The sequence below is a fragment of the Bipolaris maydis genome (genome assembly GCF_028858645.1).
Source record: "Bipolaris maydis strain C4 unplaced genomic scaffold PSV08scaffold_2, whole genome shotgun sequence".
Lineage (NCBI taxonomy): Eukaryota > Fungi > Ascomycota > Dothideomycetes > Pleosporales > Pleosporaceae > Bipolaris > Bipolaris maydis.
The window spans coordinates 782,301-809,326 of NW_027093858.1; the positions used below are offsets into that span (position 1 = coordinate 782,301).

The 27,026-nt window shown below is 51.6% G+C and overlaps 5 protein-coding genes across 5 annotated transcripts; 2 read left to right on the plus strand and 3 right to left on the minus strand.

Moving 5' to 3' along the window:
• Positions 1–4,016: 4,016 nt before the first annotated feature.
• Positions 4,017–5,762, minus strand: PSV08DRAFT_194551 (general substrate transporter; the record flags this gene model as incomplete). The annotated part of the gene is made up of 2 exons (XM_014229379.1): positions 4,017–4,804; positions 4,869–5,762. The coding sequence occupies 2 exons, from the start codon at positions 5,760–5,762 to the stop codon at positions 4,109–4,111; spliced, it is 1,590 nt and encodes a 529-aa protein (XP_014084854.1). The 3' UTR covers positions 4,017–4,108.
• A 1,703-nt stretch (positions 5,763–7,465) lies between these two features.
• Positions 7,466–9,064, plus strand: PSV08DRAFT_407097 (Bestrophin, RFP-TM, chloride channel-domain-containing protein). Its single transcript, XM_014229378.2, has 3 exons — positions 7,466–7,585; positions 7,645–7,792; positions 7,851–9,064. Exons 1-3 carry the CDS (start codon positions 7,472–7,474, stop codon positions 9,017–9,019), a joined length of 1,431 nt encoding a protein of 476 aa, XP_014084853.1. The 5' UTR covers positions 7,466–7,471; the 3' UTR covers positions 9,020–9,064.
• Positions 9,065–9,276: 212 nt separating this feature from the next.
• PSV08DRAFT_243464 (uncharacterized protein) lies at positions 9,277–9,761 on the minus strand (the record flags this gene model as incomplete). Its single annotated transcript, XM_014229377.2, has 2 exons — positions 9,277–9,541; positions 9,610–9,761. The coding sequence occupies 2 exons, from the start codon at positions 9,759–9,761 to the stop codon at positions 9,277–9,279; spliced, it is 417 nt and encodes a 138-aa protein (XP_014084852.2).
• A 481-nt stretch (positions 9,762–10,242) lies between these two features.
• On the minus strand, positions 10,243–13,930 carry PSV08DRAFT_215286 (P-loop containing nucleoside triphosphate hydrolase protein; the record flags this gene model as incomplete). Its single annotated transcript, XM_014229376.2, has 4 exons — positions 10,243–10,471; positions 10,527–10,969; positions 11,022–13,209; positions 13,262–13,930. The coding sequence occupies 4 exons, from the start codon at positions 13,928–13,930 to the stop codon at positions 10,430–10,432; spliced, it is 3,342 nt and encodes a 1,113-aa protein (XP_014084851.1). The 3' UTR covers positions 10,243–10,429.
• A 9,829-nt stretch (positions 13,931–23,759) lies between these two features.
• On the plus strand, positions 23,760–24,008 carry PSV08DRAFT_347128 (uncharacterized protein; the record flags this gene model as incomplete). Its single annotated transcript, XM_066092787.1, has 1 exon — positions 23,760–24,008. The coding sequence occupies one exon, from the start codon at positions 23,760–23,762 to the stop codon at positions 24,006–24,008; it is 249 nt and encodes an 82-aa protein (XP_065949740.1).
• Positions 24,009–27,026: the final 3,018 nt, after the last annotated feature.

Consider the following 27,026-nt stretch of genomic DNA (forward strand, 5'->3'; position numbering starts at 1 on the left):
AATGGTCTCGCGCTGGTGTTGTTGTTGTTGGATGGGCAGAGTGGCGCAATGTCAACTCCCCGCCAAGGCTCATTGCCCGCGCGCTCGATGGATGCAACACCAGGTCAGCCAGACCAGTCGAATAGGAGAAAGTTTGCTTGAAGCAATGAGGAGAAGGCCTGCATGAAGTAATGCTCAGTCCCAAGCAGAGTTGCTGTAAGGTGTCTCTGTGGGCGATTGAGAAGCAAGGTCAGGTCAAGACTGCAGAAAGATATGGACTGGTAGGGCAATGGCCTCAACAAAGTCCGCAGCAAGATGGAGCATCACAAGGCACAACTATGCTCTCTGTTTGTCACGCAGGACCCCTGGGAGGTGGTAACGTCCCCGCCTTGGTCAATGTTCACGTCGCCCCGTGCATTCATTTTGCCACCCACAATGATATCACACCTGACCCCGCTCACTTTCTTTGGATATATAAGTTATTAAATTCTCCATACTTTCATTAAGCAGCACCTAGCTATAGGGTGGCATACGGCAATACCCAGCCTGAGGGTAGGTGAATGGCGAATGGGCCAGGGTCAGGTAAGTCCACTTTGATTTCTGCGTTCCGTCCGGATAGAGGTTCGACTGCGGCGAGAGGTTCGATTCCGGCAAAAGACGTAGGTTGTATCAGGAGGTAAGTATAGGGCTAACAAGGGCCTGATACAACCGAACTTTTTGCATTTTTTTGCTCCTGGAGAGGACATAGGATGAGGATGAAGCTCGGCCATAACTGCAGTATTTTTTTTTTATTCTCCAGCCGGAGCTATTGCACGTTGTGCATACATGAGAGCGCTGGTGGTGGTATTTTCTGGTTGCTTTTTTTTGCAGCTTCGATGGTCCCTTCCGCACGCCACCATGACCACACAGATTGCATTAGAATGCCATGTTCAGCACCCACAGCGCGTTGTCTAGCTCTTCTCTGGGAATGGCCACGATTAAAGATAAGGGGTGGTCATTTGGTCATCTGGCGCAGAGACAGCGTTCTTATGGCAAGATTATGGCTCGATTTCAACACAAGCTTTGCTGCGTTGAAAATCCACCGCCCAGGGGTACAATTGATTAAAAGAAACAGCGCACAATTGCTATTGAGAAATTTATCATGACGATGGAATGAATACGAGAGGTAGGCGCAAGTATGATATGATGATATCCTGGCTTGCAGTGCAGTGTGATTATCTGCCTCACAGTGCACAAGCACAGATTTCGCGTTGACAGTGACTCGCATTGCAACACTGTCAAAGCCCCTAGAAAGGGATGCGTCAATTTCAGCCTTGATTTAGGCAAGATTGCGCAACTAGGGTACATACACGGTAGGAATTGATTGCACCATTCTCAGGAATTGATTATTCGCCTAAGCGACTTAGAGAAATTTTGGGGTGAGTAAAACAACAAAGGAAGCTCCCTTCCATCACCCTGGGCAGCCAACAACGAATGAAATCAATTTTCATCAACATGAGCAACGACGGCACCTGAATTTATCACGTCAAGTTTCTTTCTTGTACAGATACTTTGATGCGCGTAGACTCGCGCGAGAACAACGGTATACCACACGGAGTTTGGCCCTTTACATAATTAACGTCCGTCCCTGGGTGCCAGGACGTACTGTGTAACGTGACGCTTTCTCTCATAGACCCTCGGATTGTCCGCAACATGCTTGTGTATAGACAAACGCAATGCGCATCTACTGTGCGGCTCTCTCTTAGCATGTTCATCTCTAACGCTGAAAAGTGCTTCGTCAACTGTGCTGATATTCGAGCACGGTACTACAAGCAATGTATATATCAAGTGGCACTAACAGCGCACGTTCTTAGGGTTGATTGATGGTGGTGATCGATTGGCCGTCAGCACGTACAACACTACGCTCTTCCTAACCGGATGCTACTGTGGTGAGAGAGCTGCAGCAGCCGAATCGATGTGCGTTCAGCTTGACTTGGTGCAGTCGCACTAGCTTGACACCAAAGGTCCGAATGAAAAGGCGTCCCTGCACATAGGGTGTCCCGCTACGCAGGGATGGACGTTAGATGGATTATACAAGATGGAATGCTACATGTGCGCCTCTCGCGCTTGATACCACAACTCCGATCCTCATACGCTTCAGCCCTCCGTAACCCCGGTTTGGCCCCTCGTCTATCCCCCGTTGCCTCTCCACTACAGCCAATGGCGCGCGCGACGTCGGACCGATGTGCGCGGAAACAATGCCCACTGCGATCTTCGTACCGTCGTCCCACGCGAACCCGTTTCCTCTCTTTGCATGAGTGGGGTAGTGTGGAGTCCGACCTCCATAAAAGGTTGCGTGTTCGCCCGGAAAAGAATTCCAGCAGTGTGGGGGTAAAAGGGAGAAGAGCAAAGAGCTTGGAAATGTGGCGTGATGCGTACTACTCGCGTTCTCGATGTGGTCTGCAGGACAGAACAAGGGAAGATGGGTGATGGAGTTCCCTCTACAGTCTACTCTCCTCGCACCTATGAAATCCCTTCTGCTGTCATGGGTGCTGTAACATCTTTCGATCTAGCATGCTCAATCCTCTCTGACCCTGGGGTTCAAGGCCGAATGGAGAGCAACATGTGATATTTCATAAGCTCGCTTTCTTCTTCTGGCTGAACGAGCTTGTAAAGTCCGTTTCTAGCTCTTCGAGGGTTGAGTATGCAGATGAGAGTCTCGGGCTTGGAGGCGAAAGATGTGCGCATATTTCTGGCATCTGGCGCTTCTTTGTTAGTAGGCACATTGTGAACAGCTTACCGACACATTGTGGCGGGACTGGAAAGGACTTACGGAACATGCAGAGTCGGAGCGAGGACGTTGTGTGTATTGCTGGCTTTGTGCTTGAGATTCTATGGCCTGCATCTCGTACGTGTATGTTATGCGTAGGAGATCGTGGATTGTGAGGTGTATGGTCGACATGGCTGACTTAGCGACAGTGTCCCTTGTTTGGAAAGCAGGGAGTGATGAGAGCGGAGGGTTGATTTTCTTTTCGGTACTGGATCTACCGTACAACAGGGAAGTCGAACGAGGAGGATTAGGGTTGGTGTTGTCAAAAGCTGCAGATGGGCGGCTCGAGGGGTGTGGAGGACTTGGTTATATAACGCGCGTTGGCCTCGCTCGTTCCGCTTATTTGAGGTTGCTCACAAACACGTCTGCTATGATTGGTTGGCAGCAGCAACCGACTATGCTATGCTTTGCAAAGGAACACGCAGTGCAGGGACTGTCAAGAGCGTGGGGCCACGTGTGGAAACTCGCGTCCTCCCGAGTCCAGGTCGGTGCAATGTGGGTTTCAGACTAACCAAGTCGACGTCGTGGCTGCAAGTAATTGGAGATGGGCGACTTGTTGATGGTGGCAGCTCAGGAGCTTTATGTGAAGAGCTGACACAGACGATGCGGCGTGCGTCATGCATCAGCCGCCTGGGAATGTCGCACTGATGGGCAGCTGCTATGCTGAAAAGAGCTTAATTTCAACCTTGCAGAACTTGGATCTATCCTCTGTTTCGCTGTTGATGCTGCGGCGAGCCACTGCCAATTGGTGCCTGCGCAATACTCTACTGCAGGCGCACGGGGTTGGCATCTTCCGGCGGAGATAAACACCGACTCCGACTTCTCCGACTGCACAGCCTGGTGAACAGTGAAGCGTTTATGCTGATGCCTAGAGATGACCGGACGATATCGCTACTGCCACTCAGTCTCCGGTCAAAGGACGAGTCGTGTTAACCCCGAGCAGAGACATTCGAGTCCAACAAATGGGGTCGTCGATGGGCCAAGGCAACAGCTTTTTGTCCTTGTTTCGTACCAACAGCCCCCTGGTCGAGATACCAACTACTGCTCCTGCGTGTACCGAGCCGAGACAATGGCTGATCACCCATACTTTCTCTTGAATCAAAAAGATATCGCGCGCTTTTGATTCTGACATGACAAACGCTGATCGAGAGCGATATTGAAATTGCACCCATGTTTCTAATGCTGATGCATACCTCTATTACACCTGTTTGCCACAGCCGCCCCCCATCTTTATATCCATTCCAGTCTGTTGGGCAGCTGCAGCTTGGATAGAAGAAGCAAAAATAACCCGTGTACTTTACCCGTTTTAGGCCAGCATGATCAGCTGCTACCCATACTAGGAACCTGATCCTCTATCCTGTGCAACAACGGCACACGCTCAGCATCCACATTGCCCTCGCCCTCAGGATCAGGATACACCATCTTCTTCCACTCGCCCTTACCTACTTTGCTGACCCTCCAGGTGCCCTGTTCCGCTGCCTCCTTAAAGAACTCCATGTTTTCATCAAAAGTGCGTCCACCCGTCTCCGGCAGATAGACGTACGTCCACAGGCCGGCAAAAGCATTAGTACCTGCAAATACAAGGAAGATGTAGTAGTCCAAGTTGTTGAAGAGTACAGGTGTAAGGAATGTGATAGCAAAGTTGGCCAGGCCCCAGATAATGACAGAGATGGCAGTTCCCTGCGCACGTGCAGTGGTGGGGTACACTTCAGTTGGGAACAGCCAGACGGTCGAAAGCCAGCCGATTCCGAAAGCGCCGGTAGCCACGAAAAGAACAACTGTTCCAATGATACCGGGAACGTACACGGGGATGTGTAAGGAGTCGGAGTTTGCCACGAGACCGCCGAAGAGAGCGAGAAGCGCAAAGGAAGTTGCTAGGATGATGGAGCCATGAATGAGTATCTTGCGGCGACCGATGGCATCGATAAGCAGCCAGGCGAGGGTCATGAGGAAAAAGTATGATGTGTAGTTTCCCAGAGTGAGATATTCCGAGTTGCGGACTGAGAAGCCGAGTAGCTATGTATGTTACACTTTAGTACCAACATGTCACGCAAAAGCTCCATGGCTTGGCATTACATACCTCAAAGATCTGCGGCCCATACACACTGACCGCGCCATATCCTGTCAATGCTTGGTTGACCTGAGACATGACTGTGATCATTGTAGGGTGAAACTGCGGGTTTCCAGGTGTCAACATGTCCATGTAACCAGCCTTCTCATCCTTCTCTTTCTCATGCTGCTCCAAGAGCTCTTCAAGCTTATCCTTTGCTTGCTCTCCATAAATATCTTCCATTGCTTCTTCTGCCTGCTCCTTGTGGCCATGAAATATAAGCCAGCGCGGAGATTCTGGAAGACGCTCCACAAACGCAATCAGTAGGACAGGATAGACCTGCATGACAATAATGGGGATGCGCCACGCCCACTGGTTTTCCTTGCCAAGCAGAATCGTTACGAGGAGATTGATTCCGAAAGCCATGACAAGGCCGAAAATATTGCTCTGGAACTCCTGCGCCAGAGCTTTACCGCGCGAATCGTCCGAACTCAGCTCGGAAGAGTAAGTCGGGATCACCGCGTCAATACCCCCAACACCGAGGCCCATAATCACCCTTCCCGCCAACATGATACCCAAAGCGACCTGGCTGCTCTTCCCCAGAACACCCATTCCACTGATAAACATGAGCAGATTGCCCAACGAAGCCGTTGCCAAACTGAAAAAGATGCTTCTTTTCCTTCCCAACTCATCGGCGAGCTTGGAGAAAAGGACGGCTCCGACTGCGCACCCAAGATAGTAAACGGCCACGATGACGCCGACCATGGGGGACTCCTCGTACAAGCCCATGGTATCGAGGTAGTTGTAGTTTGTGTTGATGAGCGACATCATGCCCTGGTCGTAGCCGTACAGCGCAATGGCTGTAGCGGAGAAGATGACGACATTTGTCTGTTTGTCTTTTATTGCATGGGCTATAAACGACATTGTGGTATGAATGTAGGCGGCCTTCAAGGCCTAGGCAGCGACTCAGATGGTCCGTATGAAGCGCTCGGGAATTTAGTTGGCTAATAACCTAGCTGTTAGAAGGTTCACAACAAAGAGTGATTGAGAAAGCTGGGGAGAGAAGATCAAAGTTTAAACCGCTTGGGTCTGACGTATACATATGCCCGGTTAGATTAGTTATTAGACATTGAACAGAGGCTACTTTTTTTTCCCATTTTCCTTGGTCAGCTGGCTGGCTGCTGTTATGCGCAGGGCGATCCAAAAGGCTTGTTTGCTTTGACCTATGACGAGTGTATGCAGGGACGCGATGTCAATCCGAGACTAGGATCGGGAGGCTGCCCCCACCAGTTTGTTACTGGTCTTTTGCTAGCGACGATTTTACAGTACATTTCTCTCGTAGGCCTCTGGCCTTGATTGATATTGTTAGACTCGCCTTCTTCTACGAAAGTTTCTGTTGTTCTCTCGTGGCTCGCGATTGGGATAGCTTGGGTGCGCGTCGATGAATACTGTGTGTCACCGCTAGTAAGCTTCGATCTGGCATCCTTCGCGCCGCTAGTTGTTAGCGACATCTCGCCTGATCGACTCGATCACTTCTTCTTCGATGCACCTTCCGATACTTGTTCTCTCATCGTCAATCACGATTTTTCACGTGCGCGAGTGAGGTATGTGCGTAGAGAGGCAGTGTTTCTCCATTGGTTGCAGCGCCGCATTTGAGGGTTTACAATCTATGCCTAAACAACTCAATGGTACCGCTTGTGTGGGACATGTTCAGGTGGGGCTACTACGGGTCCCAGTCTTTTCAAAGGGTAGAGAACCTGACTCAACTAGAGTACAATGCTACTTTAACAAGAGCTTCGAGCACTTGAATGATCGCCGTGGCAGGAATAATTCACCTTTTCGTTATGACGTCTTCCAAATATGGTATTCCGATCAATGCCATCGTCTGCGATACACTGTAACCTCACTAAAATACATCACATGCTAGCTGTATTGAAGTCTTGTCCCTTCACCGATATGAATCGTAGTTGAGAGAAGACAGCAGGTCACTGGAAACTGGTAATTCTTCGCAGGACCACAGCACAGCGGTCCGGATTAATATCTGCGCCGCCCTGACCATGTCCTGTGTGATTAAGGAGCCGCAGTTCTGGCGAGGCCATCACCGCCAAGTCGCAGAATAACATCTCGACCTCCGCCCAGCTGAAAGCTTTGATTAGACAAGCGAATCACAGCCAACCTTGGCTCGTCGATCTAATCTGTGCGCTCAATCGCCTGCAGAAAGGCAGTGCAAAACCACGACTCAGCTGTGCCATCTGCAACCTCAGTCCCGCGGTCCACGCTCCAGTAAGCCCGCGAAAGCACCCTGCCAAGTCGGGCTGTATCTGAATCAAGCCTACGCTTACACCACTGCCGCCACGGGGTTGCCTTCAATTGGAGTCGTTTATCGTAGCCTTGCCGCTTGCAGTGTTCGCCATTATAACCTTGTCCCGCTGCCAGCGCTACCTAGACGCCACCGCCTAGATCGCACTGTTTTAGTGGCCGGTACGATGTTTGAATGAAACGGGCCAGGGATAGGGGAGGCATGCGACATAATAATATGAGGTTCTCTCGCGCCTGGAGTACTGGAGCGCAACCGAGTTGCTAGCATCAACACTTTTGATTTTGTTCTCTTCGCAGGTGAACATAGCATTGCCATGACGGAGAAGGCGCAGAGTACGGCCAGTGTGTCCAATGGCACGAATGGCGATTCTTCCAAACGGCCGCCGCTGAAGAAGCAAGACAGCGACAAGGACTTTGACGATTACTTTGTATGTCTTCTTTTTCTTTCTCGCGACCGCAATTGTGTATAGTCACTGACATTGATCAGATTGGCCCACGCGACCTTGACCACCACTCGAAATGGCCCGTCTTTCTCCGTGTTCACGGCAGTGTGACACCAGAAATGGTGTTGCCTCTGTTGTTTGTGGCCGGTTGGGCCAGCATGATTACACTGATATCAAAATTCGTACATGACCGTAAGCATTCCACAACTGCTTCATTACCACGCAAACATGTACTGATTACATCCCACAGTCAGCGTCAACCAGCTTCTGCTTACCGTCCTGGGTTTCGTCGTTGGTCTCGCGCTGAGCTTCCGAAGCTCCACAGCCTATGAGCGCTACAACGACGGCCGCAAATACTGGGCCCAACTCACCTTCGCATCCCAGAATCTCGCTCGCCTCATCTGGATTCATGTCGACGAACGCCACGGTCAGGACCCGGAACTCGGTAAACAAGACCTGCTGGCCAAAATCAACTGCCTGAACCTCATCGCTGCCTATTCCGTCGCACTCAAGCACAAGTTACGTTTCGAGCCCTACGTGCACTACGATGACCTCCAGCACCTAGCCGGCCACCTCGACACCTTCGCCCGCGAAGCCGACCAGCCGGACGTCAACAAGAAACCCAGTGTCTTCAAGACGGCCGGCAAATTCCTCGGCCTCCCCATGGCCGAATCGAACCCCCGTAAACTCGTCAAGCGCTCGCGCGTGCCCCTCGGTAACCTCCCTCTCGAAATCCTCAACTACCTCAGCATCTACATGAAATCCATCTACGACAACGGCACCTTCAAAGTATCAATCTACCAGACACAGTCGTTAAACGCAATCACGACTTTCAACGACATCCTCGCGGGCACAGAACGCATCCTGTCGACCCCCTTGCCCATTGCCTACAGCATCGCCATCAGCCAAATCACTTGGGTCTACATCTTGCTTCTCCCCTTCCAGCTGTACAAGCTACTCGGCTACATCACCATCCCCGCGAGCGTCTTCGCCGCATACATCATCCTCGGCATTGCGCTTATCGGCCGCGAGATCGAGAATCCCTTTGGCGACGACGTCAACGATCTCCCGCTCGACGCGTTTTGTCTGCAGATCAGAAAGGACATTGATATCATCATGAGCAAGCCGGCCTCGAGTATCGAAGAGGTCGTCATGCATCCGGAGAATCAGCTCTTGTATCCGCTTAGCAAGCTCGGCAGTGCGGGATGGGCGGCCAAGAGTGTGGAGGAGATAAGGGATGCGTTGGCGAGTAAGCCGGGCTTGCACTTTCCGTTGGTAGAGCATGATGAGCATCCCAGGCCCAGTCACTCGGGCGGTGCGGGGCTGCGTCGTCGCACGACGAATGAGCACCGTGCTGAGGAGGGTGCGGCGGGACATAGTGTATCCAGTAGCAATGCTGGTGGTGATGCTGGGGATTGAGTAAACCACAGATTTTTATGCTGCCTAGACACACAAAAAAAATATTCTAAGATATTCAAATCAACATGTTAGCTTTTCTTTTCTCTTAAGAGTGAGATGGTTGTAGTCTGCATAAGGCGATGCAAGCGTTTTGTACTCATTTTCCACCTCCACAATATAGCAAATTAACTTTTTTTTTTTGCAGATTGCACATCATATTCGGTAGTCCCAAAGAGAAAGAACTTTTTCATCTTGAGGATCACACTGTCTTCACCATCCTAAGCATAAGCTTCTCCAAAGCCCTCATTCTCCATGGCCAATTCACGGACTCCCAGGCAGCAAGCACACTTATCGCTGCACCGCGTACCCTTCTTGCAATAATGTTCAGTGGAGCAGAACCCATAACGGCAAATCAGAACACATGTGCGATCATTCGAGCACTCGTATCGCTTCTTTTCCTTGTCGTCGAATGTGAGAGCGTCCTTCTTTGCCATGGCTACGTGTGTCTCGGTTGAGGTTTCGGTGATGTGAGGGTAGTGAAGACTAAGATGACAAAGATGTTAGCAACCGCGTCTGGAGACATCACTGAGGCCATACATGGAACTACTCACATAGGCTTTGCATTGTTGTACTTGGTGGAGTGAATGCTGGCTGGTGCCTCAGCGGTAGTGATAGCAACGGCACTGGACGAAGTAGGCATAGGCGAGGCAATGGCAAGTTTTAGTAGGCCAACAAAGGCGGCGGCGGTAGTGAAGAGCCTCATTGGAGCTTGTATGTGTATGTGATTTTAAGCTGGTCGTCACGCCTAAGCGAGGGTTGTATTATTGAGAAGAGAGTGAGTGGGTGAGTAGAGACGCTGCGAGAATGACAAGAAACCCTTGGTGATGGTGAAATTGGACTGTGCAAGGAAGAGGAAGAATGATTTTGAGGATTATGAAGTGGAGCATATTGAGAGACTCTGAAGTGAAGTAAAAGGAAGGAGCAAACGGACCCGCTGCCTACCTCGTTCAAACCAGCACGTCACTCTGCCAAGTGCTAGAACCACCAACATCAGTCTCAAAGGTTTGCTTGGTTTTCAAAGTGTCGGGTTAATTCAAATGATAATATTTGACGGGCGTTGCTGCATCAACAGCGCTGGTCAAATCACTCCTTGAGTGCGGTCAAGCAAACAGTCGGATTCGCCACACTAATCACACACATAGATGCAAAGCAATACACATTCAAATGATAAATGGGACGGCGTACTTAACGATAAAGAATACTTTTGGTCATGTATCAAGTCTACCAAACGAAAGAAACTATTGTCTATCGCTCGGCGTGAAAATAAACGCACTCATCCCTCCAAACCTCTATGTAACGCCAGGTCATGCAGTTCTGCAAAGTCTAAGATATCGTGCGGTTGTAAAACCAAAAAAAAAGTCATAAACGCATCTATTCGGCCTCATCATCCGTGTTGGGAGGTTGGGGTGTGCCCTAAACACTTAGTTAGTGTCATGCTCAAGCTGCTCATCATGGGAGAAAGACATACCTTGGGGCTATTCAGCCAGTCAATGTACCTCAATCTTCTCCTAACTTCACGTTCCTTGAGTTCCTTCTTGGTCATCTTCTTCTTCTTCCTGGCCCTGAACTTCATGTCGTCCTTGCCACCCTCGGCTTCACTCATGACAGGAGTACCGTTGGTAGATGGAGCTGCGGAGCTCACATTACTGCTAACGTTGCTGGATCCTGGGCGCGAGTCTTCGAAACGGTCCATGTTAACGGCAAGGTGGCCCTTGTGGGTGACGCGGCCATCGGCAACATGCCATTGCTCAGGGCACAGCGCACCAACAAACTCTTCGTTGTGAGAAATCATGATGACACCACCCTTGTAATCACGAATGGCAACAGCAAGTCCACCAAGGGAGTCACGATCCAAGAAGTTGGTAGGCTCATCAAGGACGAGAAGATGGGGGTTGTTCCACATGGCACCAGCTATGTATGTGTTAGCAATGGTTCGTCAGTATCGCAGATGAAGTGTACATACCGAGCACAACCTTGACCTTTTGTCCTCCAGAGAGACCGGAAATCTCGTTGTGGTTCGCAATCTCAGGGTCCAAGCCAAGATCCTCAAAGTGCTTAGAGATGACCTTGGGCTCGAGGACACGGTAACCGAGACCCTCACGCGAAGACTCGTGGTCATCGAATTCCTGGACGAGCTTGGTAAAGCCCTTCTCAATCAAAGTCTCACGGGAGATGTGCGAGTTGAACTTGGGCAGCATGTGGAGCCACTTGACTTCGTACTGGAATGTCTTCTTGTACTTGGAACGACCAATAAGCGCCTCGATCTTGCGGGGGCCCCTACCGTCACCAAGGTCAATTGGAGTCTCCATCTGAGCCTTGTCTTCGGCAGTGAGGACACGAGTCTGCTTCATGAGCACCTCACGGTCATCACCGTTGGCATAACGCCACTGGAGGTACTGATTGGGTGTCTTTTCCAAGTGCATCTCGACGTGCTCAAGAGCGTGTTGCTTGATGTAACCAATACGTAAGTTAGGGTGCTTCTCGACGGTACCTTCCTGAGGAATAGTCTCTCCAGTAAGCATCTTGATGAGCGTAGATTTACCAGCACCGTTGGCACCAATAATAGCCACCCGAGATGACAGAGACAAGTTGCATGAAGCATCGACGAGCGAAGGCTTGGACGCTCCAGGATACGTGTACGAGCAGTTGGTCATGCGCAGAATAGAGCGAGTGTTGGACTTGACACCAGTAAGGATACCAGGAGGAGGGAACTTGAACTGGACCTGGGTAGCCGACAGGGTGTAGTAGCTCTTGGCCTCGGGCTTTTGTCGAACAAAGTCAGCCAGGTTACCCTTGTAGCATACCAGCTTCTTGTTTTCGTAGTGGTAAATGTCTGTGCAGACTTCGTCAAGGAAACCAGAATCGTGGGAGACGATCAAACTGGTAATGTCAGTGTGCGACTTGAGGTACTTTGCAAGCCACGCAACGTTGGCGACATCCAAGTGGTTAGTAGGCTCATCAAGAAGAAGAACGTCTGCACGCATGAGCATAGCACGGGCCAAGGCCAGCTTCATCTTCCAACCTCCGGAAAGAGATCCGACTTTGTGCGATTGTCTGCCTTCAGGTCCAGAGGTAAAACCGACTTCTTCCAGGACTTCAGAGATGCGCTCCCTGCTCTCGTTCGCGAAGCGGGGGTCGCGGACAATGTATTCCAGAATAGAAAGATCGGCATCTTCGCCCTGGTTGTGCTCAACAAAGCAGGTCTTGACTTCATCCTGAGATGGGAAACCTTCCAACTTGCCGCTTGCGATACTTCGCATGAGCGTAGACTTTCCAGCACCGTTGCGACCGCAAAGACCATAACGGTGGCCCTTGAGCAGACGCAGGTTGGTGTGCGAAAGAAGCAACATACCACCATAACCCAGAGAGAAGACGGCATTGACGATCTCGGTCTCTCCGTCATCCTCTTTGACGGGTTGGCCGAATTTGCGGTGGTCCTCGTCAACATAAAATTTGTGGACAGCCTCTGCGACCTTGTCGGCATCGCCAGCGTTCACCAGGGGCTCCAGGTAGGGTGCGACGAGCTTGGGGATGCGCTGGAGCTCTCTCTGGTTCACGACCTCGGCAATCATCTCAGAGATGTAGGCCTTTGTGACGTTCCAGGTCTCGGCGTCACCGGGGAAGTTGAGCATAGTGCCAGCGGCAGCAATCTCCTTGTCCAGAACCTGCTGAACATCTGACGACAGGACGCGGGCAATGGCACCGCTCTCAGTGCTGTGTGCAGGGTCGCCCATGGCCTTCTCGATGACATCTAATGCACGCTGTCCAATTTCACGGACTTCGGGCAAGGATGCGCGGTCCTTGACAGCTTGCACACCGGGGCGAAGCTTGGGAAGGAAAGTGCGTGCCTCGATAGGGTCGTGAACGAGCTTGGTCAAGTTTTCGACAACGACAACTGTCTGGCGAGTGACTTCCTGGGAGGTCGAGGGCATGTTCAAGGAGCGCTCAAGCAGAGGAGTGACCATGGCCAACACGGGGGACGTGACGACGGCGACAAAGGTCGTTTGCGAGAGGGCATGGATGGCCTTTTGCAGACTCTGGGTCGAGGGATCTTCGATAGCCTTGACAAGGAGGGGTATCCGGGGTGCGATGTCGTCGTTCTGGAGGAGGGTGGTGAGACTGTTCATAGTCTTGACTGCTTGTTTTGCAACCTGTGCATAATTAGCATGACTTTGTGGTTTTCATGATGCAACAGTGCCATACCTCTGCCTTGAGGTCGTGCATTCCAGACTCGACGATGGGGATGAGGCCCTCGAGCTTCTTGCCCATGGCCTCACGCAGAACGTCTTTTTCCTTCTCTATCTCAAAGCTCTCCATGCCCATCTTGGCCTTGTCAGCCATGCGTCCGATGAGCTCATATGCGAAAGCAGCACCTTGCCACTTTCCAGACTTCTTGCCTAGGTATTTTGAGAGCACAGGGAGTAGGCCGACGACCTTGGCCTCAGCGCTCAGGTTGTCAAAGAGCGAGTCGAGCGCATACTTGGCCGACTCCTTGACGGCGCCAGTCTTGTCTGCCATCAGGTCGAGCGCCAGGGGTACCAGACCCTCTTCCTGAACAAGAAAGATGGCCTCTGTGATGCGCTGCGTGCGCGGGAGGCGCTCAAAAAGGGCGCCGAGGGCGTTCATGGCGCCCTCTCTTCGCACGGCATCCTTCTTGTTGCCGGCGTGTTTCTTGATGTCGTCGATTATGCCATAACCACGAAGGCCGCGGAAGCCAACTGAGTTCTGGAGGAGGGTGGTGAGGGCGTAGGCGGCATCGACCGAAGCGTGCGACGTCTTTGCCGTGACGATGCTGTCGACGAAGGCGCTGACATCTTCCTGCGAGGGAGCTGGGCTGGCGCCAGCCTTGTCGACGACGATAGCAGGAGCCATGGAGGGCGATTCAGAGTGCGGCATCTGCTCGAGGGAGATGGTTCGCTGCACTTTTTCTCTGGGAGCGGCGAGGGATTTCTTTTTTGGAGGGGCTTCCTTATCGATATCAGGCAAGGTTGGCGGCTGCAGGCGTAAGCGGCGCGCAGCAGCGTGGGAGGGAAAAAAACGAGCGCAGAAACGCGGGTATCAAACGTGTAGAGACGCCCCGATGGAAGAGTGGAGAGTCTATACAAAACACAGGAGCAGTGAAGAAGGAGCGTTGGTAGGGCACGCCGGGCAAAAGTGTCGAGGGGCCTGTCTTGTACTCTACAGTCGGGCGCGGATCTAAATGATTATTTTTGCCCACGGGTCAGGGCGCCGCTTGCGTGCACGTTTTTCCTTTTCGCCCGCCCTAGTCCTGCTTCCGCTTACTGCAGGGCTGGCTGACCCTCGCCGGATATCCCATCTTGCGTCTACACCGTATCCTGCTTACCACCTGCCTGCCTACTGTTGGCCCAGCCTGAAACAAGTCAAAAGTATATCGCTTGATGCGACCTTAATGCGGCGAGGCTTCCTTCGACTTCGGAACCTCGCTTCACCACCCATGTTTCGACCACTTTGCTCGGCTCCCGCTTAATATACCCATCCCTCCTTCTCGTCTACTCACCGCCAGTGTCCGCCATGTGCGAACCAGCAGAGAGTGGCTCAAGAACCCCCACACGCTTTCCAAGGCTCATATCTTCCATCCTAGGGTACATGAAGTACCTGTCATCTACCGACACTAGCGCAAGGAATGCAGGCACACTAACACGCTTAGCAAACAAGTCCCTCAACAAAGAGCCTGCCATTTTACCCACATAATACTGATAAGCAATAATTTTCCATGACCACTGCTCTAACCAGGTCTCCGAGCAGATTTTATCTAAGATGCAATTTATTAAATCACCTTCCGGCCGTCTATCATGGCCTTGCCAGCGGGTACTCCACCAGTAGAGACAACTGTCGAGGCGAGGGCAGATATCAGTATACCGGAAGAATTTTAAGAGCAACGGCAAGCACTAAGAAGCCTGAACTGGCAAGAGAATCTTCAAAGATTTCTCGATAGCAGCGCTCATCAGTATTTTCCACTCGCAGTATCAAGAATACGCATAGTGCCAGTCGAGAAGAACAAAGGAAGTCATGATAGGGGTCCACGCTAGCGGGGCGCTTAAATCCGCGCTACCTCCGACCCACATGCTTTCTCTCATATGCTGCCGTATCTGCCTCTGCAAATGTTCTCTGCCCTACGACTAGCCTTTAATGTAAGTTTCTGAGCATCTCTTAACCTCAGGTATCAGGCCATATCTTTCAACTCGACAAATCCGTATATAAAGCAAAGAAGGTTCGATGCCAACCTCTTTTTGTACATCTTTACTGGACGTCACGCTTCAAACGGTCTTCGAAATTCAATATAATCAACGACAAGAGCCAGAATATTCCACCAAGATTTATACGAAAGCCTGACTAGCAAGACGAAGTTGTTGTAGAATTCAACGCTTTTGGATTACCATTATACAGACGCCTTCATTCACACGTTTAGTGACAGTCGATGCCCCAGCGGCTCAACATGCTTTTAAAATGTTCAATTTTAACTGCTGTGGCAAAAGTAACCTCTTTTGTATTCAGGAAGCATCCGAAAGACCATTCATACAATTTCTCAAGTTCATATCTCACTGCTGAGAAGTACATGGATGCCTTGACATTTCGCTATGAGAATGCCTGTACTGCTCCCACAAACCAATACCCATATTCACTTGGCCAGGTAAGTCCTTTTTGATAAAAGGATTGAATAGTAATCCGAAAAGCGCGACAGTATGCAGCTAGGGCTATTCCACATCGTCGGGAATACCTGTTTCACGGACCGCTAGGTATGGGAAAGCCTTATTTGAGCTTCGCAACTGCTGGTATCTTTGGGCTCAGCATCTATTGCGCACAATTTGGTGAAACCAATCTGGCCGAGTCGCGGCTCGCTTTCGATTGAGTAATTCGCAACTATAGTGAGCTAATTTCATAATTTTGATAGAGACTTTAGTGTGTGATACACATACGTACACTGCAGCTAATCTTGCTTTAAGCTTACACGATCTTCTTCGTCACTTTCCGCTAATGTCTTCTCTTTCTTATTAGGCATCTCCCTTCTGTATTCATAGCTTTGCAGTAGTTACCTTGAATACTTTCCCATCCCATATGCTAACTTATGTGCGCGGTAATCCAAGGTTACTTGGATGACTTTCATGTGTTACATGGACATTTAACTACATTTTCCAAGACTGCATAATTTCTGCACATTACGATCCTACCCATATATAACCACCCGTCCCCACTGAAGTAACTGTAGAGCACTTTGCCGACGCTGTGTAGGAAGCGTTCAGTTATCTCTCGCATTCCTATCTTTCCAAGTAACCGAACTATGTTTTTGGATTCATCCAACCCCCATTACACATAGAAGGCAAGAAGAACATGCTCTTTCGTTTTTTTGTGTCATTCAACCTGAAACGGCATGATTTGAAATATTCTTCACACGACTCTCAACTGCAACACCACACAACTTCAAATATGTGACAGTTCAATAGGTCTAGATCCCCTGATAACAGGTCAGCAATTCATTCTCCCCAAAGCACTTGAAAATAAGGCACTATGGTATATTTTTCTAACAGCACGAAGGGACTTCCATATTTTGAAAACTCATGAAAATCTTGCCAAATAACGCCAATTGTGCTATCGCACCCATGGTCTTTACACATCTTACAATACATATCGTTAACAAAAGATCCCTTGATACTCTCTAGCATATTTTGGTCCCTATTTTCCGATTGTTATGAAACATAATTCCACCATATATCGTCCAGTTCTCTCCAGCTTGATAGATGCCAAGTCGTCTACCACATACCTCATATCCTACACTTTTATTGCAAGTAGATTGACCAAGTCTTTCACCTTGAATCTAGGAACAAATCCGCGTTTCGTGGGCTCTGATACTTCACTCAAAGGAACAAAGGACTCTTGTTTCCAGGAGCCTACCACATCCGCGAGATCAGCAGTATGGAAATATGTAAAATCTATAAATCCGGGCAATCACATGTAACCTGGGTATGTCCGGAACTGCGGCATCAGCCTTTTCTTTATGTGTCTTCGGGCTATAAAACTATGCAAACATCGCTGAAAGTACAGAGAAAGCTCAGTCTTTAAGACTCGTAGGTTCATGATATTTTTCTCGTCATCACTTTTCATGTCGGAAAGAAGAACGTGGTGGTCAAGCTGGTGCGACATTGTAAAAAGCAATCACATGATGGAAAATTGTGTTTTCTTCTTTGATTTCATGGGAACCAACAACCTCGCCCTTTCTTTCCACATAGTTGGAATAGCAGCAGGCCGTACGATTTTGCTACAAAATATCTTTGACGGAAAAACACCGGCATGCCATAGAAAATCAACCCTGTTATTTCTATGAAATGGTTCCAAATAAGACTTGACAGGCCAAATTATGATAGATGTTCAAATCAGTGGTGAAAAAAACAGGACACGTCAAAGTCAAACAGATACTAAGATACGAATGCATCAAAACAAATATCAGGGTACAAAAATTTAAAAAAGTTGAAGTCGAAATTGGGAACGGTTCGCTTAACGAAAAAAAAAATCTATCTCAAATTTCGATGAAGAGAAAATTTGATATCCCCAAGGAAGAAAAGTAATGCGATACCCAATTAAAAGACCCTTGAAGGCTATATCAAACCCTCTATACCTCCCCACCACTATACGCATCTTTCCCCCGCCAAGTTTCCTCCTCACCCAACCACTCAACACGCAGTCATCCGCTTCAACCCGGCGCAAAGCCTCAGCAGCAAACACAAAAAGCCACACAAACCACATCAACAAGCCACCTCACTCATCCTACTCGCCCACCCCCCCGATGCCACGATCCACCACGTCATCCGCAACACACACACACCCCAGCCCAGCGCGGCGGTTGGTCGGGACCGCCCTCCCGACGATGACGCTCCATCTTATTGAACCCCAGCTATAACACCACACCCACACTCTTCCCCTCCAACCGCAACGTCGGTAAGACAACCGGGGGAAAGGAAAGAGAAAAAAAAAGCGAGAGAGAAGAGGGAAGGTGGCAGCATGCATATATGTCTGCGTGACCACCCATCTCACCGTTTGGATATAGTAGCAAGTAAAGTGTGTTACGGTAGTTGTATACGGCTTCTGATAGTATGGTAATGATTCTCTTTTGTAGTGGGAGGCCCTATATGATCGACCCTTACCAAGTTCCACACATACACACACACCCACACACACACACACACACATCAGCGCGCCCCCCCCCCGCGATCTTCACGATCGCAAGATCGCGATGGGTAAGAGTGGACAAGCACGTGGTCCCACACATGACTACATGTCTCCCTCCTTCCCCTCCCCCCCTTTTCCCACCTTACCATATGCACAGCCTCCCATGGTATGCAAGGAATCCAAGTAAGTATGGTAGCAAGTACGACCAGGTAACTCTTTAGTTGCAGATTCCAAGGGTCGGCATGAGACATTGCATCGCATTGCATTTTTTCCAAAAGCAAAAAAAAAAGAATCAATCAGAATTTTATAGTTAGTTAATACTAGTATACTCTAGGGATTGAGAAAACAAAAAAGGAAAGAAAAAAAAATGTTACCATAGAAGCCAAGGTAAGGCCCGATACGCGAGTTAGACCAATCCAGGCGGACATGCGCGGAAAGTCTTGCTTTCTGCCTTCAGCTGAGAAGTTCCGAACACATACATCATCAGACATGTTCTTGATACGAACCCGTCCAAACACGTGCCTTTGCGGCTTATTTGTCCTAGATAGTGATAGCAAGTACATACCACTTACGCCGCCGCCGCCGCCATCACGCAACCATGGCACGTAAAGTATGCGGGTATACGTCACTTGCAGCGTAGCATGCCAGGGGCCTGGTGAGTTGCAAGGTGCCTTAAAAAAGTGAGTATGCGTTGGACAAATGGGGAAATAGAGAAAAGAAGGAGTTATTATTCTGGAGATCAACACAGAAAAAAAGCAGGACACACTTATGCCTAAGGAATTTGAGTGATCAACGGCGCATATACGGCATATGCGGAGGGAAGGTTTCATTTGGCGATGCTCGAGTTCGATACGAGGCATAGGGTCCTGCAACCAGGTTTTCTTATTCCAGAAAGAGTGATTTCTTAGGGGGGGGAAGAGGGAGAAGGGATAGGTTGATGATGACGGATGGGGCAATATCATCGGACAGTGTGATAGCAATTCCAAGATTGTAGGAGCGGCGACACAGGAGGGGGTGGGCAACAAAGGTGGATCGAGTCAGCCAGGGCACGTTTGGCGATGGTATTGGTTGCTGGGGTTGTGTGCTGAGCTGTGGTGTGGGGGGCCGTGTTCGATACAGACGAAGAAATAAAGGGAGGCCTGTTTTGTCCATGGGAATTATGCATGCGGAGAAACCAAGGCCGCACAAGCCTCACGGTTACGGCCGTAGATGAGCTGATATGCCTGAGTCTTGACCGCAGCCTCGTTGAATCAGGTGCATCGCAACATGCAGACAACTCTAGACCTCTGGTGATCATGATGATTGTAATGACGATGTACGTCGGAGTCGGCGCCTCCGGCAGTACCTTGGTGATAAACGTTGTGTGGAGCGTTAATGTCGTCATACCTTCCACTCTGCCGACAAAATATCAAGTTTGGAGCTGCAGGCGACTGCAGATCCCAGGCCTTCCCTCGGGTATCGCCCCCCGTTTTGTGTCAGCATCTCGTCAGCAGGAACGAGACAGAAGTAGGGGAAGGGGACGAACAACTGGAGCCAGGTGCTAAAAAAAAGATTAAGGGACCATATGATGTGCACTATACTGAATTAGCTCGTTTGCTACTGTTCCATTCTTTAGTGATGACAAGATAATCATCGGCGAAGTGATAGCAGGGGGGAAGATGACCATCGTAGTAGTTGGGGGGGGGGCATCAAGCATGGCAGTGGGCATACTACAACCTGTTCGGACGTTCTCCGGAGTCCAGAATTCGCAATGTAGCACTAAGACCGGCAAGACTGACAGAAAAAAAAAGCCAACCCAGCGATTGATTAGACTTGCATTGGACTTACCAAGAGAAGGTAGTGTGAGCAAGAAGAGGTAGTGTGATGACCTGAAACCCATGTTTATGATCCACGGGCTGCATGAGCTGGCGGGCATTGCATGCCTGCCCATCACAAGCAGACTGTCGTGTTGGAGATTAGGTTTCGATAGAGTGATGTCCACGTCAACACATCACTGCGGCCGCGGGCATCTCCCGACAGCCAGGTTGATAAGTGTGGATCTGCTGATAGTCGTCCACGTTGTGAAGGGCCGAACGACAGTGGCGACAGTGATCTTGTGCCCCGCCATTTGCCTCACGGCAGTCATTTCAACCAAGGTGCCCTGCAGCGCAATCTTTTCGGCCTCGAGTAGCGCACCGTACCCAATGTTTAGATGCTACGGTAGCTTCGGACGATGCTGTACCAGGGCTCCATACGTGCAACCGCTTAGTGGAGCAGAGCAAAACGCTCAGCACTCCCCACAGAGACTTTCTTTTGGTATCACTCCTGAACCTGTCGCGAGCCCCAGCATTGAAACCCCCCCAGCTCGGGTTCGGTCGTCACATGTGACGGCACTTGCAACTTGCAATGTGGCGGGAGGCTTCGTTGAAAGCGAAATAGGCGCTTGTGCCGACATGGACTGACTGGACCCGACAGTCCTGGACGGGTACGTTCGTCCGTGATCATTTCCCTTGCTGTGCAGAAGGGATGGGGATCTGCCCGTAGCTCCGGGATTGATGAGTGCTAAGTGCGTAGGGACCAGATGCCGAAATTTAAAGGAAGCGCATGGGTGGGAATGATTGACGTGTCGTGGGCCATCGGGCTAATATTGCGATGCAATCCTTCGATGCCTCCACATCGTCGGTGTGATGCTTAATCTGTAGCCATCAATACTCACTTCGGATAGACGTTGCGATGAAAAAAAAAGCAACAGCAACCGTCACTAATTTGACGGGGCCAGAGCGTCAGGGTGCGATTTGGCTCACAGCGTAGGCGCATAGACAGCGGGAAACCATCTGAGCTTGGTCCTGCGTTCATTATGCACGTCTGGAATGAATCCACCGTGAAGAAAAAAAAAAGAACCAAAGTTTCCTTGACCGCTCCCACCCCTTGCGCTATAAGTGCGGATCATTTTGAGTATTGATTGACATGGGGTTTTGCAAGAGGATTCCTTGAACCACCAATTCTCCGCATCTCACCCTGATCATAGAGATGAGCTGGCAGAATGTAAGTCATGTGCAGGTGTGTTACCACTTTCCAAGAAGCAAGCCTTGTGTGGCTTGCGAGGTAGAAGCACTCCTTGCGGCGCATAGCAATACGGATCTGGTGCCAGTCTCACTTCCAGCTCGAATACGGAAACAGGGGGGAACACCAACGGAGATAGCGGGCTGTTCGAGATCCAAGCCTGGGGGTAAACCAAAAGCAATAAGCGGAGCCGTTAAGCCCAGAAGAGTAGCGGTTGCTTTCATGGTGTGGCCTGTAGCGTCTCCATCGTACGCGCAAGAACGATGCTAACGTTCTGTCACACTGTCTTGACGAATCGATTCGTCGGACATCAGCCACATGGTCGAAGATACGCTAACGATTTCTGCAATGACAGGGGACTGAGGCAAGCCGACGCGGACGTTTGGTGGGTCAGGCCGAGATGTGTCGACAGGGCCCAGAAATGGAGCATCAGCGTATCCAGTGATGATGCTCGCTTAGTTTATTTCCACATTTTTTTAATCCACTGTGGTATCGGCGGCATATCATACCCAGCTAGACCAAGACGAGGGGAGGGATACAGACACGTCGGCCAGACCACAGATCGCAATCTCTACATGCCGTATATGGACATGACTGTGCTTTTTGCGACGGTCAAAGTCTCTGTCAAGTTAGCGGCTTGCTATCTTGCAGAAGTGGACTTCAAGGTTTGTGTGTTGGTGAAACAGGAGGGTTCGATAGGCTTGCTGGCGCACGTCGCACCGTCTACCGAGTCTGTCGACGAACATGTCGACTCTGGTAATGGGGAGTGAATCCTTCCGGTAGATACCGGTAACAAACGATTATGGAAGGCGTACCGAATACCCTGCAAATGGATCTTCGTCGGCGGCGATGCACAATGCACAAGAGCTGACAGGAAAACCGGGGGGTTTGCAGTCCGCCCGTCATCCGGCGTGGTCAGTATTGGTGGACATTCCCTTTGATCCGGCTGATCTGAGACTTGGCTGTGTCACATCCTGGGGAATCTCACGGTCAGCCGAGCACATCTCGCCGTGTTGGTGGGAAAGGACTTTGGATTGATCTACGTGGCCCCTTGTCGTGGCGTAATGGAACCGGAAGACATACTCAACAAGAAGAAGACGGGACAGGGTGCGCGACATGGGACTGGACCGTTTGTCGTTGCCGTTGACCTGTTTGGGAGCTCTGCTGCCCCATTCGGGCCGCTAAGTCTCATTTGTTACCCTGTCATCCGCATCCCTGTGACTTGGTAGAGGAGCGAAGGCTGGGTATTGGGAAGTCTCATGTGGACAGAACGTGTTTGATCTTCGGAGCCGCTTAGCAATGGTGGCTTGCATGCGGATGGCACGGCAAGGCAGAAATGAACCTGGGATGCCTCGACATGAGCCATGTGTGAGGCTTCAAGAAGAAAGGCTGCGGACGATTTTGTTTTGACAAGGAACAGGTGGGCAGCCTATGACACGAAAATATAGGAGTACCCCATTAATGACGACTCGTCAGAATGGCATAATGGCCGAAGGAGCTGGAAAGCCGGATGCCGGGAGTGGATATTAAACGACAATTTCGGTTGGGCAAGAAGGGGACAATGTGTAAGTATGTGTGTAAACCACGGACAATACAGACGCGCTTGGGGGTGGCGTATTGTATTGCACATGATGCGAATAAGACCCAATGGCCTCGTCCAGTTACAATCGATGTTAGAGCAGACTATGTCTTGTTGCAGAGGCCTCTGTATACCAGGATTGGTTTCCTCAAGACGTATGTAGTATGTATTCCCAGGCAGTCGGTTACGCTTCACTTGGATTTTGCTCATTTCCTTGGCCAATTTGCACGAGTAAGCAGGCTGGTATGTTTTTCTAAATGTACCAGGTGAACCCTTGGACTAGTCAAGCAGTGGAGATATCAGTTGTCCGGCTGTACCAGATTGAGGGATTTTACACAGTACTTGGCGAAGGTCAGGCATAGGAGCTTTGCGCTTGTGTTCGTATCGAGGAGGTGGTTTTGGGCGGTGCACTGTAAACAAAATGGACGTTGCATGTCTGGGGAGAGCAGCGACAGGCATACATGTGTGTAACGGGCGTTGTTTTCAGGCCAATCGAAAATGGCCGTTAATGCGAGGTTTTGGCGGGCCAATGCGGCTGCTTCTAGGATTATCGATGGCGTTGGGCTTGGCGAAACCCCCAGGCGGCGTCATAGCGGTCCATATACCCAGGTACATTGTGCCTCATACGATTCGGAAGAAGGCCGGTAGATCGACTGATTATTTCAGGAGCAGAGGCCAATAAGAGAGATGCAATTAAGGCAGCAGCCTTGCCATGTCGGCGCTGGCTTCGCCTAGATACTTTAGCCGGGATACCCTGAGAAGCGTCGTGGCCCAAGCGGGAGGCGACGCAACAGCTCAATTGTCGTGATGCCAGGCGGCATCGCCTGTGAGATGGTGATGATGAGATGAGTATGGTGCTTGGGGGAGAGGCAGGCAACAAGGCTACAGCAAGCCAGCATGAGACTGGTCCGAGGGACAGAGGGCGCGGCCGACAGGGAGGGTAGTGAGGAGGGTGTTGGCATGTCGGTTCGTGACAATGAAACGCCGAGAGGATCGCTCGGATGGCACCAGGGAGGCAGACTGATGGATGGACGCAAGCGTGTTCCCGCTGACGATGGGTCACGATGCAGCCCAGGTGTCGATACCCCTGCCAATCCCACGCGCCCCGAGATCAGACAGCGCAGCTACAGCGATGTACAGCAGTAGTACTTACAGTAGTGTGTATGTCTGGGCTGGGCTGGCGGTGGTCTGTTCCGGGAGATCATGCACGCATTCCGCGGTGGGCAAGCAAAGAGCGGTGGCCTAGGGCTTTGCGAGAGACGGCGGGTGGGTGGGCATGGCGTCAAGCCGGTAGAGAAGGGCAGCGTGCGTTGCGTACGTACTAGCTGGATGAGGGCGGGGGTGGAATGGGAATGGGAGCAACGTGTGCGGTGCATTGCATCGCGCGCGAAACCCAAAGAGACGGTATGATACGCGCGAGTCGCGCGGCGGGCGTGGGTGGAGGCTGGCCCGAGCTGGGAAATTTTCCATCAACGGAAAACCCTGGATGGCGTGTCCGTGCACGTGATTCTAGGTTCGCAGCTTTGCCGTCCGCCGCCCGTGTCTTGTCGCACAGGCATGGCGGACGGGCGTGCTATATGCTACATGTCTATGTACGTATGTACGTATGTACGGCCATGCAGATGCAGCAGCAGAGGCAAGTAGATGGGGGTCAAATCCACACGAGTTGGTGTCTGATACGGCCCAGCGCCAAACAACAGGGCGGAGGGCGAGACACGCGATAGCGGCATGTAGTATGTATATGGCAAGTAGATTGGGGGCGGACAAGAGTGAGGGCGAGGGCGAGGGCGAGGGCGATGCCGATGCCGTGGGCGTGAGCGAGCGGCGATGAGCAGAGGCGTCTTCGGCCTGGCTAGCGGCATGTGTCTGCTGTGTTGTCAGACTCAAGACTGGAGAGTGGAGGCTGGACTACACCACCACCACCACCACTACTACTCTACACAGTGAGCAGATGCGTGCGGTGTGGCATTGCAGCAGGCAGCTTCTCGAAGGCGGGCCCGCGCCAAGGAGGGTCGGGAGATGGGGGGTTTGCGGCGTGTGGATTGGTGGCGGCATGTCATCGGCTACAGCAGTTTGAGGTGTCGAGCGACAGCGACGGTGACAGCCAACGTGGCCCCCCGGCATTAGCTGCATGCGCTTGCTGCTGATCGACCCGCCTCTTTCTCAAAGATCCTCCACAGTCGGACGAGGCCAAGCCGTGGCTCAACGCCGCCATCCCGCCCTGGCGGCGCCCCAACGACGTCGTCGCTGCTGGGGTCGGAGACGGTCGCTGGAAAAAGCCATCAGCCGTCGCGCCGCCCTGGCCTCCCGCGCTTGCCCTGATCCAAATGCTGTGCTTGTGCTGATGCTGATGCTGAAACCAGCAGCCGTATGGGGGGGAGGGCATGGCATGGCATATGGGAGCGAGGGGGCCATTCCACCGCTTACTTGCTAGCAGCAGAGCGCGCGAGCAGCAGCAGCAAACGCTAACATGCGGTGAGCACTGTCCTCGACAACTCTCTCTCCCCTTCTTCTGGCGCCTCTCCGGGGAGACCTTTGTCGAGGGGCGAGTCAGCCTCGCCGACGTCTCTGAGTTTGTATGGCACCTAGCAGCAGATATGTACGTACGTAAGTACATACACACGTACATGCCATGTACATCCATCCATCCATAGATCTGTACATAGCACATACAGCATGTGTCTATGTATGCATGGATGTATGTCAGTATGTATGTGCGCTGCACCACCACTGCCGCCCGCCTGCCTGCCTCAATATTGCCAGCAAATCATGCGCTTCTGCATTCTCCATTGCTTCGCCAGACTCGACTCCCCACTGCCGCCCTCGCTATTCAGCAAAATGCAGGCCAATCAGTCGCATGCCCCCAAAGTCGACGGCGGCCCTGATGCGGACAGGTCACCGCCATGGTGGTTAGCATTAGACTGCTTTGGCGCCCCATGGTGTTGCTTGACTCGCTTCCGCTCCCTCAGTGTGCCATCGCTCTGGCGGGACGATGGCAAGCCATCACACACATGGCTTGCGACGGGTCCAACTGTCCAGCGCTTTTGATGCAGGCGACATTCGAGGGCGCCTGCCCGTGTGCTCGTTTAAAGCGTGTTCAAGATGCAGTACCGTGTCTGGCTTGTCTCAAGGGTTTGATTCTTTCAATCTCTGCCGTTCCGTTCCCACGCTGCGCCCCCCCTCCCCCCTCCCGTCTGCCCACCCCCTGCCCGATCCTTCGTCAGCCCGTGTGGTGTTGTTGTCTCGACGCCCTGAGGCTGCACACACGCGCCCCCCTCGAAGCGACGAGGTACAACAACGCCCGCGAGCGAAAGAACAAAGTGGGAAGCCGGTCTGGAATCAGCATCCGACAGCCTGACGAGCCGTGCAGCGCGCGAGAGAGGTAGCCCCGTGACCCTGACGCTCCCTCGCTCCCAGAGCACCACCACACCCACCACACACACACGCCCCTTGGACGGTCGGGCAGGATAGCCAGCCAGCCGGCAGCGTGTATTTACGGCGTCCATAGATCTCAATCAGCCGTCGGCGACGCACGGCTGCAGCGCCGGCGACTTGAATCGTCATCCGGCGGCGGCAGCGGCGTGTGAGAGACGAAGAGACTCGGCGAGGGTTGTTCCGCTCCGGGGACAGTACCGGGGGACCTCTGCTCGATCCCAGCAGCCACAGCGGTGGCAGCAGAGCACCACCATCAGCGAGCTTGCTTGCTTCCGACGAGCCCACGAGGATTCTCCTCGGGTTTCTCCTGGAACGGTCGATCTGCAGTGCATCGCGGCCTGTCCTTGGATCTCGACCAGGGCCCCTGCAAAGAGTGTCCGAAAAGCGCTCCTGCGCCGGCGCAGCGTCGATTGGGCGGCCTGGCATGTGTGGGCGCATCGCTCGGCCAAGGCATTACTACGGGTCGTGCACATCCTCACTCTAAACCGCCTTCGTCTGTCATCTGCATTGCCGTTGCAAGGGACTGAGCGTCGGGCTAAGTGCAGTTGGAGGTGGGCTTTTTGCCAACGGTCCGCCGCCTCATCGCCCGCTCAAACGCAATTTGGACAGGGAACGACAGGTCCACCGACGACGCTACGGTGCGAACGGGCTTTGTGCTGAATCTCGCCAATCCGCCAGACATTGTACTTGAACGCTGCAGGCCCGAATTCCTGGCACTGCTATACATCT

Coding starts and splice junctions, on each gene's coding strand:
- PSV08DRAFT_407097 (XM_014229378.2), top strand. CDS start 7,472: ATGACGGAGAAGGCGCAGAGTACGGCCAGTGTGTCCAATGGCACGAAT. Junction 7,586..7,644: donor AGGACTTTGACGATTACTTT/GTATGTCTTCTT, acceptor GACATTGATCAG/ATTGGCCCACGCGACCTTGA. Junction 7,793..7,850: donor ATCAAAATTCGTACATGACC/GTAAGCATTCCA, acceptor TACATCCCACAG/TCAGCGTCAACCAGCTTCTG.